The sequence below is a fragment of the Strix aluco genome, chromosome 4, assembly GCF_031877795.1.
Source record: "Strix aluco isolate bStrAlu1 chromosome 4, bStrAlu1.hap1, whole genome shotgun sequence".
In the NCBI taxonomy this organism is placed as follows: domain Eukaryota; kingdom Metazoa; phylum Chordata; class Aves; order Strigiformes; family Strigidae; genus Strix; species Strix aluco.
In genome coordinates, this window is record NC_133934.1 from 49,378,124 (window position 1) to 49,398,749 (window position 20,626).

General features: G+C 38.8%; 1 protein-coding gene across 1 annotated transcript in view; it reads right to left on the reverse strand.

The window, feature by feature from the left end:
* Positions 1–20,626, reverse strand: part of MND1 (meiotic nuclear divisions 1) — a 41,117-nt gene that overhangs the window by 13,256 nt on the left and 7,235 nt on the right. Inside the window, exons 4-5 of the mRNA XM_074821418.1 lie at positions 7,466–7,540; positions 5,474–5,588 (exon numbers count right to left, since the gene is read on the reverse strand). Of these exons, the coding sequence (XP_074677519.1) occupies positions 5,474–5,588; positions 7,466–7,540 (190 nt within the window). The remainder of the gene's footprint in view (positions 1–5,473; positions 5,589–7,465; positions 7,541–20,626) is intronic.

The window sequence follows — 20,626 nt, forward strand, 5'->3', positions numbered from 1 at the left end:
GCAGCCCTGCAGAGAAGCACTCAAGGGTATTAATGGATGGAAAACTGACTAGGAGCCAGCAATGTGTGTTCACAGCCCAGAAAGCCAGCCATATCCTGGGCTGCATCAAGAGAAGTGTGGCCAGCAGGTCAAGGGAGAGGATTCTCCCCCTCTACTCTGCTCTTGTGAGACCCCACCTGGAGTGTCCAGCTCTGGGGCCCCCAACACAAGAAGGACATGGACCTGCTCAAGTGGGTCCAGAGGAGGCCACGAAGATGATCAGGGGGCTGGAGCACCTCCCCTGTGAGGACAAGCTGAGAGAGTTGGGGTTGTTCAGCCTGGATAAGAGAAGGCTCCAGGGAGACCTTATAGCGGCCTTCCAGTACTTACAGGGGGCCTACAGGGAAGATGGGGAGGGACTCTCTACCAGGGAGTGTAGGGGTAGGATGAGAGGTAACAGTTTTAAACTGAGAGTAGTTTTAGATTAGATTTAAGGAAGAAATTCTTTACTGTGATGGTGGTAAGACACTGGAACAGGTTGTCTGGAGAACCTGTGGCTGCCCCCTCCCTGGAAGTGTTCAAGGTCAGGTTGGATGGGGCTTTGAGCAACCTGGTCTAGTGGAAGGTGTCCCTGCCCATGGCAGAGGGGCTGGAACTAGATGATCTTTAAGGTGCCTTCCAACCCAAACCATTCTATAATTCTGGTAGTTCCATGATGAAGGAGGAAAAAAGGAAAAAAAAAAGGGGGGGGGGGGGGCGCTTTGTGGTTTTGTTTTTATTAGTAGCAGATAGCCCACAAGTTATGTACATGAACACACATTGCCTATTTCCTGTCATATCCTCATCCAAATCTTCAGGAGATGAATACATTAAATATATAAGTTCTCTGAAAGATGAGACTAAGTAAAAAAAGGAGTCCTCGCTTTTAAATCTATTATTTTTCTACGTACTTGTAAAAAAAAAAACAAAAAACAAAACCAACCCCAAAACCCAAACTATGCACCCCACAAAACCCAGCAGCTGAACCAACATTACCTTTTCATCATTCAGCCTCAAGTTAAGATGAAGAAACTGCTAAACCCAGACCTATTTTCTCATACTGTCTGTATACCCTGACATAATTCTTCACAACAGTTTGTCAAGCTGAGATTTTGAGTGTTTAGACACATCAGAATTAGAAAATTTTGAAGCATATACAATGAAAAAAAAGACACTTCCAAGTACATACTACATAATGCATGACATTTTTATGGTATTCAGTAAAGTCTGAATATTTTCCCAAAATTTATTTTCACACAGTCATATAAGTATTAGTTTTAGAAAATAATCTAACCCTGAACTGGACTGGTAGTGATGCCTCTGAGATCATGCTTTCGGAGATTCAAAAGGATAACTATCTGGATATTTCTGGTTTGAAATCATGTTCATTTGAACAACTTACGCCTCTTGCTACAGGATAAAAATAAACAAAGAGAGCAGAAGTAAAAAGGTTGACACCAAAATTGCTACATTACATTTGTTGTATCTGGCAGTTTGCTAATTTTTGAATATACAGTTTGTCTAGACACGTTCAGATCACTGTTTTAAAGGTAAAAGCCTAAGACATAAAAATTATCAGTAATTGGACATTCTAACAACATGCTAAATAAAACAGGAATGCTGACAGGCAACATCTGAGACCAGCCCCATAAATATTAGCAATCATACCACATGGAAGTCACTAACTTCAGTCAGTATGTAGCTATTTCTGAGATTACTGTCCCATGCAAAGGCACAAAGTAACCAAAGCACAGCTACTGTGAAAAAAATAGCAAAGACCCAACAATGTGTTAATATAAATCAACATTCCTCTAGCTACAGTGGAAGAACAAGAAGTTTGAAATTCTAGAAGTGTTTGTTTTACAGTAAACACTGAAAATGTTTAGCTGTTTCCAGTTACACACTGGCCAACAACTCAGAGCAAAATCCATACCATTTATACACTTACGCTGCCAGACAAACTCTTCTATAAAATTAATTGTCAGAAGAACTTCATTAGCTCCCTAACATCTCTCTCTGGTGAGCAGAAAGAATTAAACTTATGCAGCAGGTTAATCTTGATGTTACATGAGCTTTTTCTGTTGTCTTTATGAAAATCTGGATAAATTATCAACTACTGAAATGCCTTTGTTCTCTACAGTAATCTTTAGGGAATCTAGCAGCATCACATGTATCCATACATGTATGTCATAGAAGCCTTTCTCCTGGAGGAACAGAGAATCTCTTCTCTGCAATGGCTGCTTCCCATGAGAATATCCTCCAGTCTACAAAAATCTGCCTCAAAGCTGAGAAACAAGGGTTATGTCCTGCACCAGCTGAGGCAGGATTACAAGTTTAACAGGGAAGTATAAAATCCCAGTATTTATGTTTGGGTTGGTTTTTTTTTTTTTTTTTACTTCCAATGACTGTTGTCAGTTTTACTGCCTTTAATGTTGAGGAAGAATTTATTACTCAATTCTAACTCACACAAGATGGTTTAAACAACATTTTCAAGCGACAAAGACAAGCTTCAACCACTGAACTGCAGTGGTTGTTACAAGAAATCCACATATTTTGTAATTCTAGATATATTTTTACAATACCCTACCTGCAAAATGGAATTACCCAAATATATCCACAAGACCAGACTATTACGTAGCTTCCTCTAGTGGGTAGTCCCTAAATCTTGTTTCTTCTGCTATTTACTGTAGTTAATTGTTACATACAAATACTGAAATTCTGCATTCAAATGCTGTAAACTTGGGAAGGCATAAGAGCTTATACTTCATCTGTCTAATACAAAAGCTGAAGAAATCAAGCCAAAATATATACCAAAACATTTGTTACCGATATTAAAATGACAAGCAGTGAAGTCAGCAAAAAACAGAGTCAGTATTTTAGTATTCTGATTTGCCCCCTTGTGAATATGCATTATAATATATTTAGTTACATGGTCAAACATGACTTTCCCACCACAAGACTCAGGAAGCAAGACAGATGTTCATCTTTTAGTTGAGTCGTCAGATATTTGCTATGAATCATCCAAACTTTGTTTTGACCCTGGAATTAGTGTGTGGTTTAATGAGGCTCATCACTGTACAGTAGGGGTTTTTTTCTGCAATACCCCTTTGAGGGAAAGAGCAATTAAAAAGGCATAGCAAAGCATTCACCAAATTTGAAGTCCACTGAAATCAGATATCAATTTGATACACCCCTAAAATACCACAACAAAAATCAAGGCAGCTCTATGATATGGGATGGGAAATTAATAGAGTGAAATTTTATATCGAGCATCAGAAAGATTTCCTTACAGGTTGAAGTCATTAAGGAAGAAGAGGGAAAACCCAAATGTAGAAAGTAACAACTGCCCATTACAAAACATATTATACTGAACAATCCAACTCTTAAAAAGAGTGTAATTATGTAACATAACAGCCACCTCTGATTTCTGACTCAAAATGAAAGGTAATTTAGAGTTAGTAATCTGCTCAGGTGATCTAACTGGAAATAATCACAAGGATTATGTTATCTAAATTGTACAGCCAGTAGAAAATCATATCACTTACATGCAGTTTGAAAATGCTTTAAAATCTGTAAACCAGTAACTTTGATTATAAGGTTATTCTGTGAAACAGCAGCAGTAACTTTCATGTCTAGCTGAACACCTTCCATTGCCTGAGATTCTTCATTGCCTTCTAACACTAAAAACTATAACTTCCTGCATCGTGTTTGCCTTTGCTCTTTGCTGCACTCTGAAAAAAGAGAAATGTCCCCAACTTTTTTTTTCCCCCATTAAAGCCCATAAAATTCCATTCAGCTTTGACAAAGACATTAAGTCCTCAAAATTGACATCACATATATTCATTTATAAGTTGCCAGCAACAATGTGCACTGCCAGTGCAACAATGACTGATGAAACATGTAGTGAAGCAGAAACTTTTTAACCAAAGGTCAGGGACAAATTATTTTCAAAACACTACTGCCTGGGAATCCTACAGGTAGCCCAACAAGGCTAACCTCACCAGCTTCCTAAGTGCTCATCCCTCCATTGATTGAAGAAGCTCACGTGGAGCTTCCACACATTTCCAGAAGAAAAAAAAAAAGGAAAAAAAAGGAAGAGCATGACTGAAGTAACTAATGATAAAATTTCTTTCCCTTTCCCTCTTTTTCAGGATATTATTCTCTGTGTTGCCAGCTCACGCAGTTTGCCCTAGCATTCAGGCTGCCATTTGACCCCTTGTGCCTAGTATTTAGTAATGTGCTCACTGCAACTGCTTCAGAGAAAGGCTCCTCAGATCATTCAGTGCAAGGGTATCTCAGCAGTTAAAATACCTGGCACTATGAATCCCTCTGCTGTCGGTATCTGCCTAACCTCATTCATTTTTACAGCTGGAATCAGCTGGAATGTGCCTGTTACTTGTCCTCAGGAGAGCACATAGCGAGGGATTTACAGCACAGTAACTAACCTCAGGTCTCGAGTTTGCTTATTCCCTGGCATACCATTACATCCTTGGGGAAAGATAACGCAGCTGACAAAAAATGTCACAGCCCCTCAAAATAAATATATGTCCAATTCTGGGGTGTGCTGCCAACTCTGTTTATGTTCCTGGCTTTCTCTCAGCACATTTCTAAAGCTGTGGACTTTGTTAGGAGAATAAGGAAAGAGAAAGATTCAGTCAGATATCTTCTCAGAAAAAGGTCTGTGCTTGTTCCTCATCACTCTGTAATGGCATTCTGGCATTACAGCAACTGAATACGCAGTGGTGTTTGGGTAGCAATGCAAGAACCTAATAAATAAAACATGAAATTTGAAGTAGAGAAAATTCAATAAAATTTCATGCATGCTTTTCATTTTTCGTGCTAAGGATCAGAATATTAAGTATGTTTCAGGGCCCAGTTCTGTATTAAGTATTAAAGTCCCTCATCATTCCTCATATTGCATTAGAATTAGAAACTCCAACCAAAACCCAGCATGTCAGAGGTGGTACAAACAGTAAGTCAACAGTGTAATACCATACTTATGTAGACGTGACAGTTAAGTGTTTCTAACACAATGCTTATGTTCTAAACAGACAAGACAAAGTAAGTAGAAAGATACCTGTTTTGCCAGCATGGAATTGAAGGTAAGTGGGAGCCAGACTACTCTTCCTACCCATTCTAGGATTCACCACACTTAGAAGTTATAGAATTAATATGGTTCTAGAAAGAATGGTCCTGATATTAATTCTAACACATCAGAGTATTTCAATTTTAGGATTGTTAATTGCACAGTTGCTGGCAGAGTACATAGCAGTAAGAACCCCTTTACACAATACACAGAACATGAACAAAATGGTCTGTGTACCTGTATTGTATTGCTTACAGCTTTACAAAGAAAAGCAGCTATTCTTTGGCTTATCTCTGCATACCAGTTTTTAAACTAAAGAAGTGCAGACCTTTTCATGCAAAAGTTCAGTTTAAACGATATACAACTTACGCATTTCTTCAACGACGTCTGGATCACATTCTCTGTATTTGTCTATTTCTGCCTTTAACTGTTCTTTTTTCTGCCGAAGGGCAGCAAGTTCCTCTATTAGAGCTGCACGTTCCGCCTGAGGATTTGAAGTATGTTGGGAGATATAAAAAAAATACAAAAATAAAAATCAGTCATTATTGCACAGAATGTTTTGCAAAAAATAAAAATATGTAAATTTAAAAGCTGTTTTCACTGCTGGTTTCTGTCAATGAACCAGCTGAGCATTTTATGCACACACAAAAGTCTCAGTGACACTAAATGATATCAAGTACAAACTGGAAGGAAAAAAAATAAAGCCAAAATGGATAAACAAAAGAACAATTTTCTATAACCTTTGAACTCTATGTGGTTTGACAAACTCCAAACTGAGTTCTTAATTGTTGGGTTTAAAGGTTAAACAATATTTAGGAGTGCCAGTCCTGTAATTAAAGACAGCATTACAGAACAACCTACCATTCATACTTCCACAAATCAGTATGCTGTGTGCTAATACCCTCTGAATCTATTTTCCTCCTTTTTCCCACACCATTTAAGAGCAGTGGTCTCAAAAGTAAATTCAGATATTTATGATATGGTAGTCTTTGCTGGGAAAGTATACAATACCAACTTCAAATATTCTATTGATCAATAAGAATCTGCAGACACTGACTCAACATGAGCTCTCCCATAGCCAACTCAGCACATAGTTTTAATTCAGTCTGTAGTTACAGCCAAACACTATAACTGGCTGAGATTCAAAGAACTCATGCTAGGGCACTGGGTAGCCAAAAAAAGCCAGATAGCATGAATTTGTAAACCATCGGGTTTTTAGCCAGTGGCAATTTCCACGGCAGTCCAGCAGCCTGAGGTGGGTTTTGGTTTGGGGTTTTTTTTGGGGGTGGAGTGGGTGTTGGTTTTGTTTTGGTTTTGTTTTTTTTTTTTCCCCCAAAACTTTCATATTCACAGTGCTTTTGCCAGCAGTCTGTATTCAGCACGTTCTGAAAATGCAGATTGGAAATCAAAAGCTTCCAGATGCTGGGGTATGGAGGCCAGCTGCTCAGAGACCTACATCATGATCTAGATTTCTCAGGACTTCTTCCTGATGTACAATCCCAAATCAAAACATTGGAAGCATCAGTCAGAACAGGATTTCCAGGACCCATAGATTTTTGTGACTAGGGCAGGCCACACGGCAGAGAAGCCCAAGTCCATTTGGAAACCTGACAAGCACAACTGCATGAGAAACATGCCTGTGATTCCCTGATTACAGTCAAACCCAGAGCATTTCTATAGAAAAATATTTTGGATTCTAAGATTTGGTACTTTTCTACAAAATTCAATTCCATCAGAAACCTTCTGGCTGTCCCTGTTTATGCATTTTTTTTGAGGTTTAAACCACTTCAAACTAAGCATCTCAAAACAAAGCAGCAATTTAGAATACCATATGAAGTATTTCTAACTAATATGCAACTTCCTATGTATGGTAAATATGAAGCCTAAATATTATTTTGCAGTGTTAACAGCTTCAGCATGCAAAAAGCACCAATCTTACACAGCTGCTCAGAATAGTAATTTAGAAATCTAGATTATAAGTAAGATGTAAAAAAATAAGATGCCCAACACCTAAGTTTGCAGCTACTAGATTTGGCAGTTCAGCAACCATTGATGACTTTGGTACCTACCTCTGGGTAGTTCAAGTTTTAAGATATCTTTAAATCTGAAAAAGCCTGGAAGATTACTAGACTTCAGGCAGTCACGCATTTTCTCAGCCTTGGAGCAACCAGTTGTCAATATTTTACTTGTTAGTGCATGACCAACTAAGGAATAATCCAGTATCTGATTTTTATAACATCCTGTTCTCATCACCAGTATTTAGAATTAATGGATTTCCAATGACTACATTAGTATTTACAAACCGTGTATATTTGTAGCCCTATTTCCTGGCAGGAATACCTCCCCGTCAAAGCAACTTACAGTATCTTCACGTCCAATTTTGGATTTCTCAATGCTTTTTTGTAAAGCCTCTTTCTTCTGACTGCTTTCAGCAAACTGATAAAGGAAACAAAGAACAAAGTCACCTCTTTCAGAAACATATATTAAACATACCTATAAAATGTGTATACATAGAAATATATTTAAATAAACATATGATATACACTTTTAAGTTTATAAATTTATATATGTTTATAACTTGTATAATAAAAACAAAGACAAAATGAATACAAAAGCACCCAAATATAAGTCTCAGGCTCTGAACAACAGAAAAGAATTACAGGAAGCAACTTAAAGTCCAAGAAATTTTCACTCCCATGGCACATAATCTTGTTCTGTACTGCATGTTCAGCCTGGGATCAAAATCCTATTTCATACCATAATCTGGCATCTCTATACAAAGGACTCCATGACATGGAGGCTTTGGATTAGATGATGTCCTCTGGTCCTTTTCCAGCTCTCTTTATTCAATGGAAGCAGTGACAAAAGCTGTAGCAGATCCACCTGCTCAGCTGCTGAGACCAGTTTTCCCAAAGTCTGGTATGCCATTGGCATGGCCTCAATCCCTTTTGCATACTGATGAATAGAAGCCTCTATAGCTCAAAGGCATGAAAAGCCATGGTCCCCTCTTTCTGTGCTGCACCCACACTGCTAGACTTCAGAGTTCCCTTCCTTCAGGCCTGAGGCAGAGGAATCTCACAGAAGTGGCTGTCTCACAGGGCTGGTGTGAATACTCCCTCCATTCTCCTGTTACTCCAGAAGGAATCATTCGTAAAGAGAGATCTCTCTCCATTAATCCGCCACCCATCTTGAACCAGGCCCTTCCAGTTTAGTTGGAAGTTTTCCAGAGATACTTTGGAAACTCTTAAGCTGAGCAGGATGTATGACTCGTCCCTCAGAGACACAATAATCAGCATTAGTCAAAGCACCTTCAAATATTAAATGAGATGAATGAGAATGGAAAAAAAAAATTCTAATAAAATATAGTTTGGAAACTAGTTACTGCATTTGAAACCAACACCAAAATAAAAAAAGAAGAAAAAACAGTATGCTTTGTAAGTACTCACTCTTTGGTTTATCATTAAGATGTTCTGAGCACCAGTCCAGTAGAAAACTAGTGTATCAGACTAATTGTGAAGACAATGAAGGTGGCTGTCAGAGCTTAGGTTTCATTCTGCCTTTCCCCAAAAACCCTCACACAAAGTCTCCACTTATAAATTCCCTTTCTCACTGAGGACCCCACTGAGTGGAAAAGCATTCCTAGACGTTTCTTGCAACCCCTAGGCTTGATAATTTAACCATATCATTTATATTCTTGTGCAGCTGAAACACAAGTACCACATTCATACAATGCAAACAGAACTGTTTTGGAGCTATAATCGCTTCTCAATTTCTATTTAAACTCATGTTCAGTCCGTATTTTCAGAAACAAATATTAAATATAAATGCATGATAAATATCAGGCAGAGCTTACTGCTAAGTTTTAGAGATCAGCCATAATGGTAAAAAGAAAACTCATACTGGTGGTCCATATAGGTTAGAACTGACTCAGCCCAACTGCAGCTTACTGGGTTTAGGGGTTCCTTTTATAGCTCAGTTTTTAAAAATTAATTACTCTTTCTGGATAAGTATATGTTCATGAATATGTGAGCATACATACATACAAGAAGGTCTCCTTTCAAAAAGAATGTTCTAGTTTTTCTTCAATTTATATAGAAATTACAGTAATGATAAGGCATATATAATTCAGGGAAAAATATGTCCAGCTGTTTACTCATCGCTGTCAGTGCAAGTAACCACAGAGGCAGCGAGGGTTTCAGTATGTGGCTTGAAGTACACCAACATCTTAATTTTGGTGGATCGTTAAACAGCACTCTTTCTGGGCTTTCCACAAAATTCTTAAGAAATTAAGTTAGTCCCCACACTACGCCATACTAAACAGAAGTGCACAGTTCAGAGGAGAAGTACTTAGGTGCAGTTTGCAGTTCATAAAGCCCAGGGAAGACAAACACCAGAGCACACTCTGACAAAGAACTTTTCTGGAACAAAACTTGCAGAGGAAGCAGAGAAGCCAAGGAGTTTATCTAGGCCCATATACCGCAAGTGCAAAGAACAAGCCAATGCTTTCTGCAAGAGAGGCCACAAAGGTGTTGCTTTCTCTGTTTTTTCACATTCATTAAGTTCTTTAGGAATGTTTCTCAATTCTCTAAAATGGAAGCACAGAAGGAGCTCTCAGGGAATTGTAATAAAATCATAAAAGCTGGTTTCCAGCTTGGAAGCATGTTTCCCAGTACGGCCTCTTATTATTTTCTTGGTCCTCTATATTCCACAGCATTTAATCATGAAAGAGACAGTAATGACAAACACTGAGAAGTACAGAAATTTCTCAGATTCTGACCTACATAACATGCAAGGTTGCCATGCCACGAGGTTAGAAGATCTTCCTCTGTCTAAAAGCAATGATGATTTTTATACAATTTTATTCAAGATTGTCTTCTTCTCTCACAGATTTTAAATTCTTGGGAGGTTTTAGGGTTTTAGGTTTTTTAATTCTGTCTCCACAATCAAAAATTTACAAAATAAAATGAATCCACAGCTCTTTGTGTACTATTTAGAACTCACAGTGAGTATTCCCATGACAACAAATTGAAGACGAGGATAAGGAAAGGAATAGCAGAAGGAGGTGAGATACTGAAAAATACCAACGTAGGACAAGGATGCAAAGGGTGAGGAACAGATGGCCAGGGTCTGTGCAAGGAATCTATGACAATGAGGGAAGCAGGAAGGCTTGGATACAGAGGTGGGAACACAGCTGAAAATAACTGTACATGAAAGAAGGAAAGACAACCAGCAAGGATAAAGGAGTTGAAGGAAGAATGAATACAGATGATACAATACTTAAGAGGTAAGGGCAAAGGGCAGATGACAGGTTATAGGGCATTAAAAGGAAAAAAAAAAAAAAAAAAGGGCAAAATTTGCAAGTGTTGTGTATGTATGACAGCAAAAGATCACATCTGGCCAAATACAGTGACTTAGTTTCCCAGTCACCAGCTGTAGAAAAGCCTGATTGCAAAGGAGCACAGTAGCAGATAGAAGATTTCAATCTTTGGAGCGATCTTGGGACATTTTTCAAGGGAATTGGCAAATAATTTCTCAAGGATCTTTAACCACCCTAAGAGAAATCTGACTCCTGCCAATAGCAGTGAGATCGATCTGGAAAAAAAGCTACCTACTGTCTCCCCTCTCTGTTTCTTAAGAGAGGTGTCTGCTCTGACATATGAACCTTCTGCCACAAGGGCAACTGACCATATGTGGAAAACAAGTAGAGAAAGACATATTCTACTGTACTAGAAAGTTTCACGTCTCCAGTCTGTCTGATGGCTCCATATCAGTACATGCTTAAGCAATATGCAAGCAAGCTAGAAAAATGTCATCTAGGGGAAAGCTGCTCAAAGAAGGAGGAGAGACTAAATAACTAAAAGCTAAAAAGTAAAAAAAAAATGTCCACGAGAGCATTTTCAGTGTTTGCAAAACATGGTGGGAACCTGCAAGACAAATTAATGAAGTAACTAGCATCTATAAAACAGGAATGTTGGGAAACAATTCCTTTAATTTTACAGACCACTGTGGTCAATTAACTGACCCCTGGCCTAGCTTTGACACTAATTCAATCCAAAGTCCCCCAAAGGGATGTTCTTACTTACTTTGCAAAGGTTTCACAATGTTTAGCTATACATCTGTGCAGCAGTTTGCATGTGCCAAGTGCTACGTGCTGATGATAACCATCAGTTCTATCACAGGCCTTGGGGTCTGGTTTGTATCAAAGGATACAGATTAGTTGTACACAGGTAATTTATAATATACTATTATTACAAGGGTTCCACTTTGGCAAGTTGGTGATGTACCTTTGGAAGAGGAACGTTTAACTCTGACACACAACAGCAGCAGGTTTCAGTTACCTTCCTTCTCAAAACCTGCTTGATACTGTCCTAGCTCTACACAACTGGATCTTTATTCTCCAGGAAAAGTTTTTGTTGCTTGTATTCCTTCTGGTTCCTCATTCTTAACCACTCTAACCACCAATAACCCACCAAACATGTAGCTTGTCTCCCTAGCATATTAAAATATCTACAAACCTGGTGTAAGCCATGCAAACACAGACCCCAGAGTATGTACACTGGACAAGAATCAAACCAAGGTCTCATATGTTAACCACCAAGAGCATTCACAGCTGTTAGCCCACTGTCATTATGGTCTTAAAGAGAAATATCATACACTCAGTTTTCTTTCAGCCAAAACACTCAACCAAAAATGGTATTAAAAACTACTGCTATTGTGAGCACCACTCACTGTGGCACTACAGAAGAATTCAAGACATCCATTTTTTAATTGTTTATAACTTCACAAAGTTATTTACTTTGGGTTTGAAGCTCACTATGCTTTGTTTCAGGCCAGAGGCAAGGGCTTGTTTGCTTTTAGCTTAAACAAAAGCAGTTCAAGAGGTTTAGGGTGACATTTGCAGTAGATGGGTGTACTTCTTTGCTATGTTAAACCTATCCTACCACTGAAAAACTTAAATGGAATTGACATAAGGCACAGAGAGAAAGTACTTCAAAGCATTCCTGTAGATTTTAAAGATAAAAAAAAATTTGAAGCTAGAAAGCAGATTAATAATATAGAGTAAAAACGCAAAGATTAACAGCCAAAGAACAATCTGAAAATATTGAAAACAGACCTGCTATGCTAAAAGAAAGGCATAGCTCATTACTAAAAGAAATCGCTCAGTAATCACTGTTGACTAAAACAATAAAACTTAAAAGAGGGATGGGGGGGGAAGCAGCACATTGACATGCAGAATTGCTTTCTAAGTACTACACAAAGTAAGCATATAACTACTTTCTTTTACATATACAGTCACAAAGACATAAATGCCAGAGCCTCCAAATACACAGAAGTAAACTTTTAAGCTAGCTAATTACACTCACAGTGGAGTAGAGTACTACTGTGAACTGCAGTATTGTCACTTCTGCTGTGCTCTCAGGATGCCTGCCTACCACTCCCAAAATGCCATTTTTGTGTATAATCCATCCATTGAACTGAACTACAGTAGAGGCAGGTCCCAGGTTTACTGGGACTTTAGTCAGGGATGTGATGTACTCTTAGTGAAGCACAGACAGCAAACGTACACTTGTTATGTAAATACAATTATAAGATTTTTATTCTTTTTCTTTTAACATTTGTGAAACAAAGAAAAAAGCAGAATGCAATGTCTTACCCTAAGTCACTATAAGTCACTTCAGCAATATGAAGTAGGGAATCATGTTTGCTGAGACTTAGAAGGAGCATGAGAGAAGCATGCGGGAGACTGCAATGGTTCAAGAAATACAGGTAAGAGCAAGAGTAGAGATTAAGGCAATATAGAATAAGAATTTTTAACGCAGAAATTAAAGATTAGACAAGATTATTTCAGCAAGAGAACACCATAAAATGGATGGGAAACAGACTGTAGAAAAAGAGAAGAGACAGAGTTAGGGCCCACCATGTTTCTGTACTCACAAGAATTCTTCTTAAGTACTGCATGATAGATATCCTGGAAAAATGTTCAATACAAGAACTCGCTTCTCTTTATGCATGCTACAAATTTTACCATAAGATTACCTCATTTTTAATGCAGTCTTTGAAAGAATCAGTTCAAAAACTTGGGAGAAGGTAAGGAATAAATATAATTTTCTGGAGAAAAAGATGACCCAAACCAAGTTATATTTGCTATTCAAAATGAAGAGCTGGTGCACTGATTCTTTTAAGTGAATAATACTTGTTCCAAAATAGCATGCTACTAATTCTGTCAGTGTGCAAGTTCTGTCTTTTTAAAGAAGTACTGAAGAAGTAACGAGTGGATATTTTTTAGTTTTGGACTGTAACTTATGTCAGTGATTAAAAAAAAAGTATCAGACATTCAATCTAAGTAAGTGAAGGTTTCTTCAGGGAACTAACTGAACAAATATCTGACTCTCCATACAATTGTCCAACAAAGCACTATGAAGATTCTCAAAAAATAAGAATTCTGAAGTTAGATCGCTGCACTCAATAAGCAGTATTCATACGTTTTGCTAGAGTATTCATGTGGGTAATACTGATTTACTTGTTCCTCCCACAAACACAATCCATTTTGTATTTCAAGATTAAATTTAGGCCTATAATCCTGACTTACTTAACATGTTAACACATGAGAATGAGACTGAAATATCACGAATTAGGCATGGCTCTATTCTCAGGTCATGTTGAGTATGAGATGAATCCTTCTTCCTGCAACTGCTTTTAGATAAAGAAAACAGAACATGCGGGGTATCCAGAACAAACAAATGAGGAATTTCTGCTCCATTGGAACCTTCACCCATCCATGCACAAACCTTATATTGCTAGCTGCAATTATTTTAAAGATTATTACTATATAGTAAACTCCTCTATGTTAAAATTAGCTTGTAACTCAATTATTTTCCATCTTTTAAGATTTGCCATAATAGTTAAGTTAAAGTTTACTTCAAGAAGATGCCTTGCCATGAGCTTTTGGTTTTGCTTCATTCATTTGCAACACCATTTGGTAAGTACTAGTTATGCAACAGAAAATAACCACTTCAGGCCAACCTCCTTAATAGACAAAAGGTGAAAGAAACAGTTGTGCAGGCTGAATGAAAGAACTGAATTTCTCTGGCTGCTGTCAGAGTTGGCATAATTGGCATGACCTGAGGGACAGATGGCCGTCTACTCAGATACAAATACCAAGTATGCCAAATTAACCTTAAAAAAAAAAAAAAAAAAGCTGAAATGCCTCGTTTTTCAACTCTGTATCACAAATGCAGGCAGTCTAATAGGGAAAGCTGAAAGAGCCAAAAGGCATTTGCATGACCGACAGAACTATAGAAAAATTTTAATACTGAACATGAAGGATGCTTGTTACTGCATATTAGTGTATTTACTAAACCTCCGAAGTCCAAAATGATAGTTAATAGGTCTGTTCAAGGCAGAAAGAACATGGAAAAATATCTTCCCTTGGAAAGAAAAGGAGAGAAAGAAGAAAAGTTCTAATTTTTCCCTAACGGGCTTTTAAAGATTGCTATCCTAACCAGCTGGGCCGTACACTGACAATGTCTTCAGGGACTCAGCAGAGACAGTCCCAAGTTAAAACACAATATTCATTTGATATTCCCTGAGCTCAAGTCCTGCCTAAAAACTACAAAACACAAATCAAAAATTTATTGCACAGACTTAACCCCCCCCCCAATTCTAGACTGAGATATTATCAATAAAATAAAAAAATCTCAGTAAAATACATCTATCAAACTTCAGAGTTTTGACAGCACTCTTACATATTAACTCTTTATGCCAATTTCAACGTTTTTAAGTAATGCTCAGACAGACAACCAAGTCATCTCAAATTCCTGATACTAAGAATAGTCCTTGATGGAACTATCACGTGTTCAATAATGAGCTGTTTGACTGCGATGGGAAAGACCTTTCCTCTAAATTCTTGCTGCTTCAAACTAACTTCACACATTTTGGTTTTATACTCTGGTTTTCTGGGTTTTTTTATTTCATTGCTTTCAGAAGAGGAAAATGCTATGAAGTGACACATATAATCGCATGCTAGTATTTTATTTCCACATGCATGCATGCTAATTTTCTAAAATGAAATATGCTATATTAATTGAATGACAAGATTTTAAGGTGAAAGTCAAAGTTCAAATTAAATAAGATTACAATTCACTGGTTCCATCAAATCCAGCTTTGAAAGTAGTATTCCCTCCGACCTATCCCCAGGCTGGAAGCTCCTGGCCTTTCAGCCTTTGAATTTTCTCAGGATGCTGGGTTTCTGCTGATATGCTGAACTGTCACTCACACCTGCCATGCCTACTGTGGGGCACGGGGAGATGTGCAGGCTGCATCTGTGCCAGATGTGACTGGGCTTCTGGAGTGAGCGCCCCATGTTTATTTCCAATTTCTTTGCATTTCAGATTAAACAGTTTGATTGCAATGTCAGAAATGGAGCCAACAGCCAGTGTGCAAGCCCCTTTGAAAAGGTAAGGTAAACCATGTGATGATATTACTTAAAAAATTCACAGTTTCACAGAAAACACTGTTAGAAAACACTAGTATTTTTTCCTGCATTATATCATAATGAATATACAATTTATACTACTGGGGCCACAGTAACAATATATCCTCTTTAATATAGTAGGATTCTTCCTTCAAACCTACTTTATAATCTTTACAGTTACTACAGAGCCAGCTTTTTCTAAAAAAATTGCTCTTAAATCATGCCAATTTTAGCTTATGCTCATCAAGAAGGCAGGAAAGGAAAACCTACAGTTCACAGTTACCATCAATCTAGTTACATATTAACAGCTAGTAAAAGGAAAAGCATGAAATTCAACTAATGAACACCAAAGTATGAGGTTGCTTAATTCTAACAGAAGCCTCCAGAGCACCGTATTTTTAGAACACTGCCATGACAGCAGTAACTAAGCATACCCTCCAGGGCTTTGTAGCATGCCATTAAACATAATTCCAGAAGGCTCTAATAAGTTACAGCATTAGAAGAGTATTCTCTGCTGGACATTTCAGGACTTACTAAATTCAGAATCGTTTCAAGACATCAACATTTTTCAAGTGCAAGATGCAAAGAGGTAAAAAAACCCTGGACTGCTTCAAATAAAACTTTATTAGCATCTTTCAGGAGACTGATCCAGGAAATGGTTTTGGTGGCTGGTGGTGTCCCCCAGGGCTCGGTTTTGGGGCCACTCCTGTTTAACATCTTTACTGATGATCTAGATGAGGGGATCGAGTGCACCCTCAGTAAGTTTGCAGATGACACCAAGTTGGGGGGGAGTGTTGATCTGCTCGAGGGTAGGGAGGCTCTGCAGAGAGACCTGGACAGGCTGGAGCGATGGGCTAAGGCCAACTGTATGAGTTTCAATAAGGCCAGATGCCGGGTGCTGCACTTGGGCCACAACAACCCCCAGCAGTGCTACAGGCTTGGGGAGGAGTGGCTGGAGAGCTGCCAGTCAGAGAGGGACCTGGGGGTGTTGACTGACAGCTGGCTGAACATGAGCCAGCAGTGTGCCCAGGTGGCCAAGAAGGCCAATGGCATCCTGGCTTGTATCAGAAATAGCGTGGCCAGCAGGGACAGGGAAGTGATCTTACCCCTGTACTCAGCACTGGTGAGGCCGCACCTCGATGACTGTGTTCAGTTTTGGGCCCCTCACTACAAAAAGGACATTGAATTACTCGAGCGTGTCCAGAGAAGGGCAACGAAGCTGGTGAAGGGTCTGGAGCACATGTCGTACGAGGAGCGGCTGAGGGAACTGGGGTTGTTTAGTCTGGAGAAGAGGAGGCTGAGGGGAGACCTCATCTCCCTCTACAACTACCTGAGAGGAGGTTGCAGAGAGCTGGGGATGAGTCTCTTTAACCAAGTAATGAGCAATAGGACAAGAGGGAATGGCCTCAAGTTGCACCAGGGAAGATTTATAGTGGATATTAGGAAGCATTTCTTTACAGAACGGGTTGTTAGGCGTTGGAATGGGCTGCCCAGGGAGGTGGTGGAGTCCCCATCCCTGGAGGTGTTCAACAGTCGTGTTGACATAGCGCTTAGGGATCTGGTGTAGTTGGGAACTGTCAGTGTTAGGTTAATGGTTGGACTGGATGATCTTCAAGGTCCTTTCCAACCTAGATGATTCTGTGAAATTCTGTGAAATAAGCTTTACAGGATCAATAGGCATAGAAATAATCAACATATTTTCAATGTTTAAGTGATGCAAATTCTCAGCCTCTTGCTTTTAGGATACTTCTTACTGCTACATCTCCCACTGGTTGGTATGACATTAGCTAGTCCATACCACACCAGCTTCACAGTTGGCCATTTCTTTATGTGTCTAGTCCTTGATTTCAAAGAAAATGTACAGGGTCAGTGAAAGCCTGCAGGCTGAAAACAGGGAGGGGTCACTAATTGCCTCTGTTGGGAGAGTTATTACTGTGCAAGAGAGGGGGGGGGGGGGGGGGGGGGGAAAAGTGAGCCAGAAGGGAATGGAATCACCCAGCAGACTGGAGCTGCAGATTATCAAAATGGCCAGGCCAATCCAAGGAAGAATAAATAAAGTAGAAAGCTAAATTAGATGCCCTGAAATACGAGAGAAAAAGGGAGGCCCAGCAAGGATATGGGAAGACTGCCGTAACTGCTTAGTCAACACATTGGGATCCTGACTTTTATTTTTCCTGGAAAGGGACAATTTATTACGTTTTCTGCAACCTAATAAAATTAAATTGTAAGCATGCATATTAGAGAAAAATGTCTAAATAAATAATTCCTAACAGAAACCACATGTATTAGTTGCAAAACTACTGATATACTTCTCTGGTTTTAGAGGACAATTCTTTAACTATGCTATCTATTCCCTAACATTCATAAAATTCATACTAGAAAGATAGCTCTAAGCTTTTCTAGAAGGTATTTCAGCAAAGCTTACTATCATGATAAACCTTAAGACACTTTAAGCAGCAAGTCCTTTATGCTCAATAAATGAAAAAAAGTATTTTTAAAAACATACTGAATACTGAATCACTACAGCTATTCAATTGATCACCCAAAAATAAACTGTTCTATCAAAAGCATTAGGCCACAGATTCCACAGGTGTTGCACATGTACCTTTAGGGATAGCCCATCACTGCCACAAGGAGAAAAACCTGCTTTCAAAACCATCGACAGAGGCTGGAAATTGAAATAGAGATCTGAGGTGTGTAAGGAGCTCTGTTAAAGGCTGATACACCATCTGCTGAGGACACTTCTACAAAGCAATGCAAAACACTTGCTTCACAGCACTAGATCCCACAGGCACCCCCTGGCTGACTCAAAGTGCCTGTGTCTGGCAACTTCAGCAACATCACCCAACTCCAAGCACTATCAGGCCTGTTACCCCTCACTGATCATCTGTCATCTCCAAGGATTTGTACCTTAAGCCAGTCACCTCTGAGCATTTGTACCTACTTGCAGTCCAGAATCAATCTCCAAACTGTGCGGAAATACACTGACAACTGAGTCAATTGGATCAAGGAGGAGGCTGTTCAGACTGAAACAATGTGGACAGCAGAAGTTTCTTGTGCCTCAGTCAGCAGTCTCAAGCAGTCTCTATTCAGCAACTTTTCATGCAGTAATCCAGTCACAGTATTTGAGGAGGAAAAATATATCTGTCTAAAAGGATAGAAATAAACCAAGCTGCATCCTGAAAGAACTTTCTGATGGTTAAAACTCAACATTTTCTGTGTGCTTTATGAACAAATAAGGTTCTCTCCATCTAGTTATGTTGTCAAACATCTCCAGGAGGCTTCAAGCCAGATTACTCACCAATATGATTATTTCTTTCCATTAACTATTTTCAAACAATGTGCATTCCTAACAAAAGCATTTCCTAATATAGCATTCCCTGAGTCTTTTTTTTTTTAATAAATAAAATATATCCTTTTTCTTTTCATATTTCAATGCTCCTAAGTACAAACAACTTGGTACATGTGAAGTCACTCTATTTCGACAAGTTCATTCCTAGGGTTTTGGTTTTGGTTGGTTTTGGGTTTTTTTTAAAACTAGCTCCAAAAGGAGAGTTAGGATGTACTGACTTCTAAACTCTTCTCCTGGCTCAATACATGAGTCATGGGAAGCGAAAATTCCTCCTCTTACCAACCCTAGGGCAGGGATTTAAGGAATGAAACATCAACTAATGCCTTCCATCTTAACTAACACTGGTTCAATGCAATGCTTAGTGGGAGAAAAATTGCCAGAAACTCTCCCCAAGTCACTGTTGCAAGTCAGGGAACAGCATAAAAAGTCCATCCTGTATCCTGCTCTAAACCGATTCTGTTTAATCTTTGTTATAGTACAAGGTGACACCATCCTGCTCTCAGTCTCAGAAGGAACAGTAGCTATAATACCAGTTGCTGTTAAACATTCCCTTGCAAAGCCTAAGAATACAAAAGAATAACCCACAAGAAAGCAACAACATGAGAAATAAGGTGTGACAATTAACAAAAAAAAAATGGTGAAATGTATGGTTTTGAACTGAACAGTGAAATGAACTGTCACAAAACCAGACTGGGGAAAGGAAGTAAACTGGTTGTTTCCCCAAGCTACTGAATTACAGTACTGTCAATAGTTACACTAACAACTGTAAGATCTTTGAAGAACTTGGTATTTCAGGTCCCTATCTGTTAAAAATATATTATGCTGTGGCAATCCTCTATGACCTTATGGCTCAAGCATATACCCCTGTCATACTTAATGCCAGACACTCTTCAGTGTCACCAAGGATACTGAAACTGCTTCTGCCTCCCTTAAGCCCTGTAGTGTCAGTATTAAACCAGCCGAGATCCCCCCAGTCACGCTGGCTATGGCAGACAATGTGCTGGAGAGATGGGACACAGACTTCTGAGGGTTGTGGTTTGCGGACTCATCAGCTCTTGGGTGAAAAAGGCCTCACTGTTACCAGTTACTTTAATTAATAGTTAATTCAAGCCACTATAAAGCAAAATACAAGCAAGCGTTAATTGACCTTATCTAAAACAGACAGCACAGTTGCAAGTGTTTTACCAAAGATGCAGATGAAAAAATGAAAGAAAATCTAAGCTGAATCTGTTTATACTAAGGTTATGCCAGAAAGGTTTCTCTTTTCCTCACTCACTGATATGCCATTTCCTAACTGATAACTGTTGTCAAGGTTTTGGTTGCATAACTGCCTTCTCTTCTTCAGCAGGTAACATATCCTTCACATTCACACCCCTTCTGTAGCAACACATACATCAGAACAACACAAAATCCAAACATGCAAGGGGGCTAATTATTTGAAAAGTACTAGCAGCTCTTGTCAGAGATCGAATGTGACTGTGATTAACATGCTGGGGTTGCTCATCTCCAGTCTCCCCATTTTATGCATGCTATGAAATCAACAAAAGACAGCAGAATCATCCATAAATGATGATCTTTCTGCTTACACTGCATAGGTCAAATTCTTCATTAGTTTAATAAAAACCCTAAGCTTCCAGTATTGTTATGCCAAGAATAAACATCTCATTTTGTCAAAATGATAATTGATCATAGGTAA